Source organism: Cryptococcus neoformans, assembly GCF_000091045.1.
Source record: "Cryptococcus neoformans var. neoformans JEC21 chromosome 6 sequence".
Taxonomy (NCBI): domain Eukaryota; kingdom Fungi; phylum Basidiomycota; class Tremellomycetes; order Tremellales; family Cryptococcaceae; genus Cryptococcus; species Cryptococcus deneoformans.
In genome coordinates, this window is record NC_006691.1 from 1,371,146 (window position 1) to 1,384,184 (window position 13,039).

Genomic DNA, 13,039 nt, shown 5'->3' on the forward strand with positions numbered 1-13,039 from the left:
TTCGAGTAGACCTCCACTTGTAATTTGAGTTTTTAAGGATAAAGTAACGTCTAGTTATGGGTTATTTAACAAGGCAACAGGACGACGACGATATTTTAGCTCGTTCCGCCGCTAATTATTTATAACGTCGACATCCCTGTCCCCATCACCAGGTATCGTTAACATCGTTCATACGTATGGAATTCAATTCTTCGCTATCATATATGGCTGACTTCGAAGAAAATTACAAATGTCCTACTGTTAAGCAACGGACTTTCCTGACACACCTGAAGGATCACTGCACCCTTAGACTGAGCCTGGCGTTAAAGGATGAAATGAATATCTTTTGACTTCTTCCACCGAGCGCTGACGACGACAAAAAAAGACAAGTATCTATTATCTCCCTTATTATCAAGAAATGCTTTGATAGAAGACATTCTTTTTATATTGTTAAAATTCTTTATTATGGAAGCCAGTGCTTCGTGTTACTTCTCGAGCGTCTCGAACAAAGGATTAGGCGAATCAGAAAGGTGTGGATGCCCGGAGAAGCATCACAGAAATTGGCAAAGAACTAGTCTTCAGAGTCACACACAGAAGAAAGAAGATAAATAGACCACAATTTTGTGAGTAACTTTTCCAACCAAAGCATATCGGGGAACAAAAAATTCTACAAGCAGTACATATCAAGCTCATAACCCCACCATCGTCTAATACCAGTTTTTTCTTCCGCTTCTATGGCACCGGGACCTACCTCTACCTCAAAGTGGACCAGCCACCCTTCTGGTAAACGGCATATTCTATTCACATCCTTCGCGACTGAAGGAGCGCTGCCCTCCCATCAACAAGTTTCGGGAACCTCTCAGTTGGAAGAGGAATGGGCCGTACACGGCCCCCGTACCTACATGTTACCATGCATTACACCAGCCAATGAGCCAAACGAACAAAGTGACAGGAGTACCAAGGCTGCCCTCGAATTCGTTCAAAGATGGGCCGAAGCAAGTGACCCATCAAGGATCTATGACGAGTCTTTGGAGCTGGATAAGACACTGGACTGGCCTGAGCCTACAGCCTCATTTTTGGAGCTTAAGAGATTTACCGAGGATTATGTGTCCAATGTTCAACAAAAGCTGTGCCGTCGTGTAGCTGACGAGGTCGCAAAAAATATGGACAACAATGATTTTTTCACTTATAGTGTCGTAGATTGGCCTGAATTCACTTCCAAAGGCGGTATGATCCCTTCTGGGCGGATAAAACATATGGATTTGGATGAGTATATAACCCAATTTATGATTGCAACCGAAGATCGGAACGCATGGGAAGAAGCTCAATCTATGCAAAAAGGTTCATCGATTGTCTTTTTCACGTCAGGCGTACGAAATCCAAGTGGCGTGTATGTCAAACCGGATGGGGAATGGGATACCTATGACCCAAGTTGTTGGATCCAAGAGTGCTCAATTAGCAACCCTCGCAACCGTACTGAAGAAATGGCTAAGAGTGTCGACTTTGCGAATGAAGAAATCGCGAAGCAATACCTTTCTCCCTATAGCAACATTGGCTTGCCCAGCGTGTCAAATAGTGGTATTAGCTTAGACAGTGATGTTGAAAATTTCCAGGACCTCAACGGGCGGTTTGCGGACGCGTTGCGATCTCATTCTCGAAGGATCGCAAGCGAAATCAACAACACACTCCAGAGTTCTGGTGCGACTACTGGCGTTAGCATCAAATGGGTCAGTCCGGCAACTTTCCAATCTATGTTCCCACAGAATAATCTTCCTCCCAGTATGATGAGTAAAGGAGGAGAACTTCCAGGTTATGAACAATTGCTTGGACAAAGGTTACTCAAGGCTCGTCATCAGAGTATTAATAATCGCCAAACCGAAGACACGTTCGGCGATTCCTGAATCCAAGATGCCCAACATTGGCAGTCTCAGTCTCATCGATGAAGGAAGGATTGCTTAGGATGAGGATCTCAAGTAACTTGAAGCATCCATAAGCTTAGCCCAGCACAGAGCGATGATCTACTATGAATTGACGTAACATGTGTTCGTGTATTGCGTGGTTTGCCACCGAGTCCAGCGTCGTGCGATTCACCATGTAAATCGTTGTCGCTGTTTCGATCCGTCTTTCACACGAAACTTTGTATAAGATCGCCGCACAGTTCTGCAAATGTCGCTCATGTCGTATTTGTAAGGCTTAGTATGCTCCCATACTACAAGCCATGAGTCGGACTCCGTCGGACGTTTGTACGTATATCAAGCGAATCCTACGAGCAACGACCATATAGTTTACGTAATAGATGGTTTCACCGTGGGAATCCAATTCTTGTTGGCACAAACAACAAATCCACCAACGAAACCGTTGGTTCAAAGTGTAAACGTTACCAAAACACATCACAGCTCAATATGCCTCCCCGAAGTAAGTGCAACCCAGTCTAAAAACGATCAAATGGGATCTAACTTTGTTTAACTCACTGCAGGATCCACATCTCGTGCCGCCTCGGCCAAACCTCCATCTCGAGCTCCTTCATCTCGACTTGCAAAGGTCCCCGAGGCTTCTATCCCTGCTGCCAATGGTAATACCAAACGACGAAGGGTCTCTGATACCGGTGAACCTGTGGCTAAAAAGGGTAGGCCTAGCACTGCCAGCGTCGCGGGCAGGGGACCAAAAAAGATTATTGGAGGTATCAACGCCATCCCCTCTATCCCCCGTAAGTAATTTATATCCTTCCAAACTGCCATCATCAGCTCGCGAACTGACATGGTCAATCAAAACAGCCGTCAAGACTCCCCACAATGCCCTGTTCGTCTGGGGTACTGGTGATCAAGGTCAATTCGGTCTGGGCCCCGACAATCTGGACGAGATTGGCAGGCCCAAGTTGCATTCGTGGTTCGAGGAGCAGATTGAGGAAGGTAAGCTCAGCAGGGATGGGAAACCTGGGTCAGGTGGCCTAGAATCTGTCTATTGCGGTGGTATGCATACGCTCGCCATTGACGAGGCTGGTCGAGTAAGTCCTTGTGTTGTACTAAATCAGTTTGGAGCTTGTTCTAATCCGATATTAGGTCCGTTCATGGGGTATCAATGACAATGCCGCTCTTGGCCGAATTACCACTGATGTTCCCGACCCCAAGAACCCTGACGAAATGATTCCCAACGAAGATCTCGAGAGTTATCCTTATGTCGTTGAGACGCTTGAAAAGGAAGGTTTTAGGGCTGTTCAGGTTGCGGCGGGTGACAGTATCAGTGTTGCCATTTCTGACAAGGGCGAATTGAGGGCTTGGGGTAGTTTCAGGGTAAGTCTCCTGATAAAAAGAACAGCCAGGTTGTGATTAACTTGGTATCAGTCCAATGAAGGTATCCTTGGTTTCGATGGTGTGCCTGGCCATCCTAAATTCCAGTACACCCCCATCTCCCTCCCCGCTCTCGCGAAAGTGCAAATCACTCAAATTTCCTGCGGTGCCGACCATGTCCTCGCTCTCACTACCATCGGCCACGTCTACGTCTGGGGTAAAGGCGAGGAGAATCAGCTTGGCCGTCGTATCATCTCTCGTCGACGTATAAATGGTCTTGAGCCTGAGCGTCTCGGTTTAAGGAACATTGTTCATGTGGCCGCAGGCATTTACCACTCTTTCGCTGTCGATAACAAGGGTGTAGTATATGGTTGGGGTCTGAACACTTTTCACCAGACGGGGGTCGCCGAACATCAAGACATGATTATCACCCCTACTGTGGTCGACGCGCTTCACCCCGACAAACATAACGGTAGCAAGGTCATCAAGGTTTCTGGCGGAGAGCACCACTCCCTTTTCTTGTTTGACAATGGCGAAGTCTGGGGCTGCGGCCGATGTGACGCCAATGAGCTCGGTTTAGCAGAAGATCACCCCGCGTTTGAGGGTATCAAGGAGAGGAGGGAAGAGCTGCAGCGTGAAAGGGAGGAGAGAGTCGCGGAGAAGCAGAAGAAGTTGGACGAGGTGTTGAAAAAGGACAAGGTGGATGAGGAGGAGAAGCAAAAGGCGGAGGCGGAGTTGTCAGAGGCACAGGCGACGCTCAAGGTTCCTCCTTCTGGTGAGTATGTCCCCGAGCCTGTCAGGGTAAGTTTTTCGTGTTCTCCATGTATATATCTGTTTAACCGCCCTTGTAGATATGCTTCCCGCCTATCCCTGAAAAGTACGAGGTCGTCCCCGAATTCCCTGCATACAAAGACTCCAAGCCCGAGGATAACCCCGTTGTTGACATTTCTGCTGGTATGAGGCACAATCTTGCCGTTTCCAAGTCTGGCCACTTGTATGCTTGGGGCTACGGTAGTAAGTATCCAACAATTTCCGTGACCCCGTCCACGCCAAGTTCTATGCGGAAAGTAGCTGACAAGCTCGAACATAGACCTCGCACAATTGGGCTTGGGTTCGGAAGAGGTTGCAGAAGTACCGTCATTGGTGAGGAGTAAGCTTCTTCGTCCTTACCGCTCTGTGACTGTCTCTGCGGGCGGTCAGCATTGTGTAGCGTTGGCAGTTAAGAAGCCTGATGGGGAGCAGAACTAGTAACTGGGGCTCAACTACGAGAAAGGAGCGAGAGGGAAGAAAAGGGAAGGTGTGTAGAAAATTTGCTGAAAAAGGGACTTTTTGATGCGTTATAAAAGTACGAGTGCTGTATGCACGTATAATCCTTGTTTGTGCATTGGCTCTATCATGAACAGTCTGTTGTTATGGTTTGTGAAACTGGTAGTTTTCAAATAGCAATGGGTGATATTAGTCGTCGCTGGTCGGGGGTTTGAAGGGGTAGCAGGGGTAAAGAGGAACCTGTCACCGATGGTCCAGAGGGGAAGGATATGGGAACACGCGAGGGCTCTCTTTGATCGATGATTGCTGAATAAAGAGAGAGTGCAGCAAGCTCGACAAGCGAGCAACAACGAACTAACAGCATTAGTGTACGTACGTATAGTATCTGATCTTCTGTTCGTTGTGGAGTAAACAAACGCGTCGCGTCGTCGGGGATTTTGGCCCAAAACACGCACGTGCGGCTGCTTATCACTCCTCTTATGTGACGTTTGTGTATTTTCCGGCAATACAGCGGCATTTTAAAAAATCAATAGTGAATTTTGGGCGTGGCGGAATTTAGTTCCGCCAAGGAGCCGCGCAGACACAGGATTTGGCTGGGGGAATTCCCTCATAACCTGGCGCCCACTCACCATACAATCCTTTTCCCAGCCAACGTCTCATAACCAGCATTCCTCATACAAACTACCTGCCCGCATAGACAACCACGCATATATCTCATACAGTAAGTTACCTATTTCCTCACCATGCCTCCTCTCTCCTACCGTGCACATACACACCTGGCCACTCCGCTGCTCGCCCCGCCACCCATCTGCTGCGGCAGATCATGCATCCACCCACTTCCACACCCTTTCTTCGATGCCCGCCATACGCATCCTGTATGGCAGTGATGTTGACGCGTCTACGCGGCGGTGGAGGCCGTCCAGCCTGCTATCACTGTACTTCACCAAGGGGCACTCGGATGCCTTCCCGGGGTGTCTCGGGACGTTTCTGGGGGCGAGAGAAGAACTGCAGAGGGCCGTGTGGCAAGGTGTGGAGCGCCTCCGAGGTGGATGCATCCGTCCATCGGCGTGGATGGTGCTCCGCCCGCTTCATCTTTCTTTCTTCCTCACCGCTCTACGTTGTCATCATTGTCATCTTTCTGCTTGACTGCGCTGTTCAACTGCTCTGGATGCGCTTGCCAGTGGGTGATCCGTTGTTGCTTCGGTCTTTCTGGGGACGGAAGCTCGGCCAGGTTAGGGTTGGGTCGTCATTCAACGCGTCGGCTGTTTCCGTTTGGCTTCTTCCTCCCTGTTTCCAACTTCTTTCCACCGAACTCCAACTTCATCTTCCAGTCTTCACGGTTTTGCTGCTGTTGAATTTCGCGTCTCCAATATGTTCTTTCAGAACGATCGCTAAATCTTCTCCATAGCAATGCCCAAGGTTTCTACCAAAGACTCCAAGAAATCCACCGCTTCCGACGCTAAGAAGCGCACCAAGAAGGACCCTAACAAGCCCAAGCGGTAAGCTCACCTTTCAATGCAACTCTTTAAACTCAGTGCAACCGCTGATAATATAACGATCCAGTGCTCTTTCCGCCTACATGTTCTTCGTCCAGGACTACCGAGAACGTATCAAGACCGAGAACCCCGAGGCTACTTTCGGTGATGTCGGCAAGCTTTTGGGTATCAAGTGGAGGGAGATGAACGAGAACGAGAAGAAGGTAAGCTTAAACTGTTTTCTCCCTTTTTTGTTGTCACTCAAAAAGGACCATGATGGCTGACTGGTTGTGCTTAGCCCTACGAAGCCAAGGCCAAGGCTGACAAGGAGCGTGCTGACCGAGAGAACGCCGACTACAAGGCCGAGGGAAAGGCTTCTAAGAAGGCGGCCAAGGCTGATGAGTAAGTCGTCTTGCTTGTAACTGATCAAAAAAAGTTATATTGACATTTTTGTCCAGGGAGAGCGACGACGACGAGTAAAACTGCTTTTCCAGTTGTCGACCGTTTACCTTTCTTTGTCTGCCGGTGCTCTCTGTCTATAGTTGTCCTTGCTGTAAATATTTAAATCTCTCTTTTCCAACCTTTGTTTCGTCTTTTCGTCTTACAGAGGAGGTCGTTGAGGGCTTTATTTTCGTTCTCTTTCTCTTCGCCCGTTATTTCGGTTGTTTGATAAATTTGAAACGCTGTTCTTTCGTTATTTCGATTATTTATTCTTCCTGTTTGCGTGTACGAGTACCGGTGCATTTTCGAATGAAATCCGCCAGCGTCTCATCGGTTCACAGGTGATATTACTTATTTGCTTTCGTTTTGCTCTTTCGCCTTCTTATTCGATGGATGATGAACATGCAGAGATGTGTTAGCTGCCTCATGTCTTTGCTTACGAGCTTTTTCTTTGCAGAGAACCATGAGAACCTGAGAAAAAAGAAGGTATGAATTTAAGGTCTTGATGTGTGTCCGCGTCACTCAGTCATGGTCCGTCGTCGCCAACCAGAATTTCCCGCAACGACAAAATATACAACGTAACCTCTTTGAGTTTTTCTAGGAGTCCAACAATCTTTTTTCGTTTACGTCTTTTTTTTTTGTAGTGCACACTTCGTCTTCGTCCGTTATCTTGGGGCACAGCACCGCGCCATGCGTATCACCAAGGCCCAATTTACAGGGCTTGACGCCTACAAATACTCGGGTATCGACAAGTCCGTCGTCAGCAAGTACATCCTCGGTCCATTCTGGGCATGGCTCGTCACCTTGTTCCCTAAGAACATTGCCCCGAACACCATCACCTTCATCGGCCTCTGCTTTGTCTTCACCAACGTCGGTACTCTCTTGTTCTTCGATCCGCTGTACGAGGGGGGAGCGCTTCCCAGCTGGGTGTACTTTTCCTTTGCGTTTGGACTTTTCGCGTACCAGAGTATGGATGCGATTGATGGGAAGCAAGCTAGGCGGACAGGGATGGCCAGTGCCCTGGGAGAGATGTTTGACCATGGATGTGGTGAGTGACATGTTCCCGTTCCAATTCTGTGCAGACGGCGCTCACAAACTATGCGTAGATGCTATCAACACCACTGTATGTAGACCTCTCCAATCACCATGACAATGGCCAATGACTTTGGAAAAGCGCGACGCTAATCAGCCCACAGCTTGAAGTGATACTCGCTTCCCACGCCTTGGGCCTTAACCAATCCTGGTGGACCGTGGCCTCCCAAGTCGCTTCCCTCTGCAACTTTTACGTTTCCACCTGGGAAGAATACCACACCGGCACACTTTACCTTTCCGCCTTTTCCGGTCCTGTTGAAGGTATCCTCCTCATAGTCGGTATCTACATCATTACCGCTATTCACCCTCTCGGCTCCGGTTTCTGGTCCCAGCCCCTCCTCAAACCCGTCCTCTACCTCGCACCTCAACTTTTCCCGTATGTCCAAAAAGTCGACGGTCTACTCGAATCTGTCGGTGTCTGGAAGTACGTCAGGCTGGAGAGTATCCCGGCCAATGTGGCATTCATGTCGTTTGGTGCGATCGGGACGCTTGCCAACATTGTGACCAGCTACCACAATGTCATCACCTCTCGTCGAAAAGCGGGTAAACCCATTTTCCCGCCCTTGTTTGGTCTCTTGCCCTTCTTCACGCACACTACGATCCTTCTTGCATGGTTGCATGCCGAGTCAAAGGGAGGGGTTTGCATTGTACATGATTCGAGGATGCTGCCGTTCTTGGGATATTGGGGTATGGCGTAAGTGCAAAAACTCTTTTTAAAATGGTTTGTCCAAAAAAAAACGAATCAGATACTGATAGCTAGAGCTTAGCTTCTCTTACCAAGTCTCCCAACTTATCCTTGCGCACGTTACGAAGAGTAGCTTCCCATACTGGAATGGTATGATGATCTTCTCGCTCTTCGGTGCGGCTGATGCCAACATGGGCTGGCTTTTTGGCCGGTGAGCTTCGATTCTTTGATCTTTCAGTTTCTGTGGCAGAATTCTGACATTATGTTGTTGTAGTGAACCTTTGGTCCAGTCCTCCCCGGTTGCCGCTAATGTTTTCATCTGGATGTCGTTTGTTGTGGCGTTGTTCAACTATGTCCGATTCGCGAGGGAGGTTATTTGGCAAATGTAGGTTTTCACACACACTTCCCTATCTATTCTCCTTGTGCTATTTCCATCCATTCTCTCCTTTTCATCCCGCATCTTCTCACAGCTTTATCTATCATCACGAGATGTGATGCTGATCAGGAATGAAACATAGATGCGAATACACCGGCCTCGCTTGCTTTACTGTCAGGCACAAGGATGAGAACGGCAAGTGGGTGCAGAATGGGAAGAAGACGCAATAGATTGAAAAAAAAGATGAAGGTGACTAGAAAATGCTAGAGAAAGTAGAGCGAAAGGATGAGGTTTTTGGACGAGGGTGCGCGGGGGCAGCCAGACAGCCACATCATGTTTTGAGCCATGAGTGATAGAAAGGCCGTTATTTCACGTCCACCCTCTCGCGAATGGATTACCTCTACGGTACCTTGGGGGTTTAGCAAAGAAACGATCTCAAGGGTATTGGACGGTATGAAGAAGAAGACTTTTGGATGCATTTTGAGTTTTACTGCAATAATAAAAGCTTGAGATTTCTTGGAGGTGATTGATGGCCGATATACTGCTCTCCACGGCGTTTACTGTCTTGTCATTTTACACATCATTTACGTTCCTTATGCCTGCCGGATTGCTTTCGTATGGGATAGGAAAGAAATGCAAGGAAACATCCATCGAGCTGACAATATGCAGTGGTCATCTACGTAGTTTGTCGCGGTGGAGGCGCGACGAGCAGCCATCATGTCAATATACCAGCAGATGTTGTTTCCGTGCATTTTATCGTCATCTCTGCTTTGAATTCTACTTCTACCCGTACTTCCTACATCTCATACATTACAGGGCAAAATCAACGAGAGTCAAGGTGATTTTATCTGTCCTTAAAGTAATCCAGCTAACCTCTACTGTTGCGCAGCGTCCGTCCGAGCCGGCCATCCTGTCCACATCTACTTCTTGAACATCGCAACCCCCATCTCATAACCCTAAAATCGTACATTGAACTACACACACGCTGTAAGTACTGGAAATTCTGTCTGTGATTTTGCCTAATTCACCCGTTCAGCCTAGCGATGTCCACTCCTGAAGCCGGGGACCAACCAAATTCATCACTTTCCGCTCTTACATCTTCTATCGACAACACCTCCTCCCCAGTCGACTTTCTCAACTCCCTCCTGGCACCTCTTCTTCCACCATCTCTCCCACCCCCTAACAAGCCCCAACCACCTTCTTTGCAGCCCATCGACACCGCCCTGAATGACCTCCTTACCCAACTGTCGCTCCTGTCGCAAGATACTGCGTCAGCGATCGAGCAAGGGATGAGCGATGTAAGCAGAACTGTCCCCAGGCTAGGCTACGACCTCCAATTTATGCGGGAGAGCGCCAATGGATTGTCTGTCAGTTTGGGGATGGTACAAGGCCGGGTTGCGAGACAGGCGGATTATGAGATGCCGAACAACAAGTTCCCAGGTGGTGAAGAGAGTGAAGCTGTAAAAGCTTTCCGTGCGCTGGAAAAGATCACTCATCTGGACAAGCTCAAAACAAGGCTCGAATCTGCGCGGGACACCTTGCGCGAAGCCGAATCATGGTCTACACTTGAGTCGGAGATCACCACTCTCATCAGTGAGAAGGAATATGCAAAGGCCGGGCAGCGACTGGCCGAGGCAAGTCGGTCAATGGTAGTGTTTAAGAATGAGCCTGCAGAATGGGAAGAGAGAAAGAGATTGTTGGTTTCACTGGGAGATGAGCTTGAGCGGGTTGCAGGAGAAGCGTTGAGGGAGAGCTTGAAAAAGGACGATGGTGTGGACGAAGTGCGAGCTTTCTGGGAGGTATTCATGGATATGGAAAGGGAAGAAGAGTTCAAGGGGTGGTATTTCAAGGAAAGAGGAAGGGGGTTACTTGAGGCATGGAAGGAACCATTGGTGGAAGAAGGACAGGGCGAAAATTCATCAAAGCTATCCGACTTTCTCCCCAAGTTTTACTCCCTTGTACTTCAAACCCTTTCAGCCGAGCTATCCTATATACCCCTCGTCTTCCTTCCAGAATCATCACCCTCGATTTTGGCGTCATTTTTCCAGTCCACACTCGACTCCCTCGATCCGACGTTCTCAAACCGCCTCGCCGCCGTTGCGGACTATCACGGCCCTGGTGCCCTTCCTGAACTCGTCAAGGCATGGGAAGCGACTGTTGATTTGGGAGCGGGGGTACAAGGATTGATTGACAAGATCATATTCAACACTCAAGGAGGCTTGCTCAGCGGTGGTGCCGGCGAAATCGATGTTGAATCACCCGCCACCATCTTAACCTCCCCTGGCATCTCATCATCTTCACCCAACCATCCCATTCCTCGCACAAACTCCCACTCCCATTCTAAACGGCATCAGTCCATCTCTCGCAGATTCTCCCGCGCACCTAACGCTACCACTACCTCTCTTTCCCCTTCCCCCGGGAACGTCGATGACGCTTGGGAGACGACCCTGTATGAACCATTCTTGGACTGGCAGTCGTCCTACTCTTCTTTGGAGAAGAGGTGTTTGGAGAAGGAGGTGGCGGACTTGAAGACATCATGGGAGAAGGCAAACATGAAGCAAGGTGGGAAGGATGTAATGAGCGGGATGATATCACGTACGGCCGAACTCAAGGGTAGGCTTGAGGAAGCAGTAGCGCGCTGCAGGATATTCACTTTTGGCTTTGGGGCAGTCCATCTTATCCGTGCTGTGGATACTTGCATCTCCAGATTTTTCGACGATGAGCGGACCTCCATCCTCAACAACGCCAAGTCTAAGAGGGATAATAACAAGCAGAAGGATAAGGCGGATGAGCTCGATTTGGATGAGTTGGATGACGATGGTGGGGATTGGAGTGGGTGGCAAGTAGGTCTGCACATCCTTGATTCACTCCAAAAGGTGGCAGAGAAGCTTGTGGCTATGGAAGATGGGTTGAAAGCCGAGTTGAGTGAGTACGCCAAGATGCTGAAAGCCCAAAAGGGGGAGAAATGGGATGGCCAATGGGACGGAAGAAAAGCAACGTTTGGCACTGTGTCTCTTTTGCAGCAGTCCACGCTCAACACCGCCGATTTACATGCTCTCATTGCCTCCGCGCCATCACCCATCTTGCCTCAATCTAAATCCTCTCTCCTCACATTCATCCGTGAATCCCAAATCCATCTCCAACAGACTATCCTTTCTCCCCTTCTCACCCAGCTCGACACGTACCCTTCTCTCGCGGTCTGGATCAAGGCAGATAAACAGACAAAAATCAGAAAGGGAGAACTGTACGTACCGCAGTTTAGTTTGAGTCCGACGGATGTGATCACGAGGACGTCGGAAGGGCTGTTGGATCTGTTGAGGGTGTTTGAAGTGTATGGCGGGGAAAAGGCGTTGGGGTGGAGTTTGGGGAGTTTGCCGTTCGTCGAAGGGATGGGACATGCTGTCGCTCTTGATTGCCTTTCCTCTTCCAGAAAGGATACGAATAAGGAACCTTCAACCTCGATATCCGACCCAACGACAACAGCAACATCGACCTCAGTATCACTCGCACCCATCCCTTCCTCTACCCCCGCGCCTACACCAGAAACGATCCAAACCACCTGGATATCATCTCTCACCCTCTCCCTCCTATCACACTTTACCTCGTACACCCTACCTTCCATCCAGCACCTTTCTCAGGAAGGACAAGCACAACTGAAAGAGGATTTGGGATATTTGGAGAATGCGGTGAGGGCACTAGACGTGGAGTGGAGTGAGCTGGGTGAGTGGGCGAGGGCGGTGGAGATGGAGGAAGAGGAATGGAGGGAGAATGTGAAGCGGGAAGGAAGGGAAGGGGCTTTGGCCGCTGTGGGGAGGATGAGGGGATGGAAGTTCTGAAGGGCTTATTTTCTGAGGTGGGCAAATTTCCCGTTCGCTACACCATAAAAGAGTATTTTGCTAATGGACCCGTTTTCAATGCTTAGTCCATCAGCGTCTTTAATTCATTTCTTTCTTGCCATACAATCATTTTGGATCTTATCAGGGACTATAAAACGTCTTCATTATGCATAATTTAAATTACCGGTAAGATTTGTCAATAAGTAACAAGTCAAGATCGGATCGATTGAAAAATGAACTTTTCAAAATACCATGTTCAAGTCTCTTTTTATGAGTTATCTCTAATAAGAAAATAAGTATGAAACTTCTACCAAAAGCAAGCAAAATGGGATGAAGATTAGTACGAGGGTTCCACGGTTGAGGGGCAGTACTTAAGAGCTCCGAAGATTGAACAGCGGAAGACGTCTTTAATGTCCGAGACGATTTCGTAGACTTTTTCCTCTACACTGCCAAAACTTGCGGAGGACTTCATGTGGCGATAGAGTAAGCAAAGGCCCTTCCCAGGCGATAAGAAAGAGATAATGGGGAATGGGTGGGAGCTGTGATTGTATAATAATTTGGGTAGTTTGAGCACGCAAGACTTGTACGGGTAGCGTAGTAGG

The 13,039-nt window shown here is 48.7% G+C and overlaps 5 protein-coding genes across 5 annotated transcripts; all 5 read left to right on the forward strand.

Moving 5' to 3' along the window:
• Nucleotides 1–135: 135 nt before the first annotated feature.
• On the forward strand, nucleotides 136–2,016 carry CNF04710 (hypothetical protein). The gene has a single exon (XM_024657464.1). The coding sequence runs from the start codon at nucleotides 714–716 to the stop codon at nucleotides 1,878–1,880; it is 1,167 nt and encodes a 388-aa protein (XP_024513061.1). The 5' UTR covers nucleotides 136–713; the 3' UTR covers nucleotides 1,881–2,016.
• Nucleotides 2,017–2,360: 344 nt separating this feature from the next.
• On the forward strand, nucleotides 2,361–4,624 carry CNF04720 (pim1 protein (poly(a)+ RNA transport protein 2), putative). Its single transcript, XM_571614.1, has 7 exons — nucleotides 2,361–2,394; nucleotides 2,456–2,686; nucleotides 2,754–2,983; nucleotides 3,039–3,269; nucleotides 3,321–4,067; nucleotides 4,118–4,280; nucleotides 4,357–4,624. The coding sequence occupies exons 1-7, from the start codon at nucleotides 2,382–2,384 to the stop codon at nucleotides 4,512–4,514; spliced, it is 1,773 nt and encodes a 590-aa protein (XP_571614.1). The 5' UTR covers nucleotides 2,361–2,381; the 3' UTR covers nucleotides 4,515–4,624.
• Nucleotides 4,625–5,157: 533 nt separating this feature from the next.
• CNF04730 (nonhistone protein 6, putative) lies at nucleotides 5,158–6,869 on the forward strand. The gene is made up of 5 exons (XM_571615.2): nucleotides 5,158–5,253; nucleotides 5,941–6,031; nucleotides 6,096–6,231; nucleotides 6,306–6,409; nucleotides 6,466–6,869. Exons 2-5 carry the CDS (start codon nucleotides 5,943–5,945, stop codon nucleotides 6,485–6,487), a joined length of 351 nt encoding a protein of 116 aa, XP_571615.1. The 5' UTR covers nucleotides 5,158–5,253; nucleotides 5,941–5,942; the 3' UTR covers nucleotides 6,488–6,869.
• A 168-nt stretch (nucleotides 6,870–7,037) lies between these two features.
• Nucleotides 7,038–9,104, forward strand: CNF04740 (diacylglycerol cholinephosphotransferase, putative). Its single transcript, XM_571616.2, has 6 exons — nucleotides 7,038–7,496; nucleotides 7,555–7,571; nucleotides 7,645–8,234; nucleotides 8,308–8,436; nucleotides 8,500–8,610; nucleotides 8,744–9,104. The coding sequence occupies exons 1-6, from the start codon at nucleotides 7,139–7,141 to the stop codon at nucleotides 8,829–8,831; spliced, it is 1,293 nt and encodes a 430-aa protein (XP_571616.1). The 5' UTR covers nucleotides 7,038–7,138; the 3' UTR covers nucleotides 8,832–9,104.
• A 243-nt stretch (nucleotides 9,105–9,347) lies between these two features.
• Nucleotides 9,348–12,622, forward strand: CNF04750 (expressed protein). The gene is made up of 4 exons (XM_024657465.1): nucleotides 9,348–9,439; nucleotides 9,491–9,588; nucleotides 9,638–12,454; nucleotides 12,524–12,622. Exon 3 carries the CDS (start codon nucleotides 9,645–9,647, stop codon nucleotides 12,435–12,437), a length of 2,793 nt encoding a protein of 930 aa, XP_024513114.1. The 5' UTR covers nucleotides 9,348–9,439; nucleotides 9,491–9,588; nucleotides 9,638–9,644; the 3' UTR covers nucleotides 12,438–12,454; nucleotides 12,524–12,622.
• The last annotated feature ends 417 nt before the right edge of the window (nucleotides 12,623–13,039 follow it).

Coding starts and splice junctions, on each gene's coding strand:
- CNF04710 (XM_024657464.1), top strand. CDS start 714: ATGGCACCGGGACCTACCTCTACCTCAAAGTGGACCAGCCACCCTTCT.
- CNF04720 (XM_571614.1), top strand. Junction 2,687..2,753: donor CGCCATCCCCTCTATCCCCC/GTAAGTAATTTA, acceptor CAATCAAAACAG/CCGTCAAGACTCCCCACAAT. Junction 3,270..3,320: donor GGGCTTGGGGTAGTTTCAGG/GTAAGTCTCCTG, acceptor ACTTGGTATCAG/TCCAATGAAGGTATCCTTGG.
- CNF04730 (XM_571615.2), top strand. CDS start 5,943: ATGCCCAAGGTTTCTACCAAAGACTCCAAGAAATCCACCGCTTCCGAC. Junction 6,032..6,095: donor GACCCTAACAAGCCCAAGCG/GTAAGCTCACCT, acceptor ATAACGATCCAG/TGCTCTTTCCGCCTACATGT. Junction 6,410..6,465: donor AAGGCGGCCAAGGCTGATGA/GTAAGTCGTCTT, acceptor ATTTTTGTCCAG/GGAGAGCGACGACGACGAGT.
- CNF04740 (XM_571616.2), top strand. CDS start 7,139: ATGCGTATCACCAAGGCCCAATTTACAGGGCTTGACGCCTACAAATAC. Junction 8,437..8,499: donor ATGGGCTGGCTTTTTGGCCG/GTGAGCTTCGAT, acceptor ATGTTGTTGTAG/TGAACCTTTGGTCCAGTCCT. Junction 8,611..8,743: donor AGGGAGGTTATTTGGCAAAT/GTAGGTTTTCAC, acceptor AATGAAACATAG/ATGCGAATACACCGGCCTCG.
- CNF04750 (XM_024657465.1), top strand. CDS start 9,645: ATGTCCACTCCTGAAGCCGGGGACCAACCAAATTCATCACTTTCCGCT.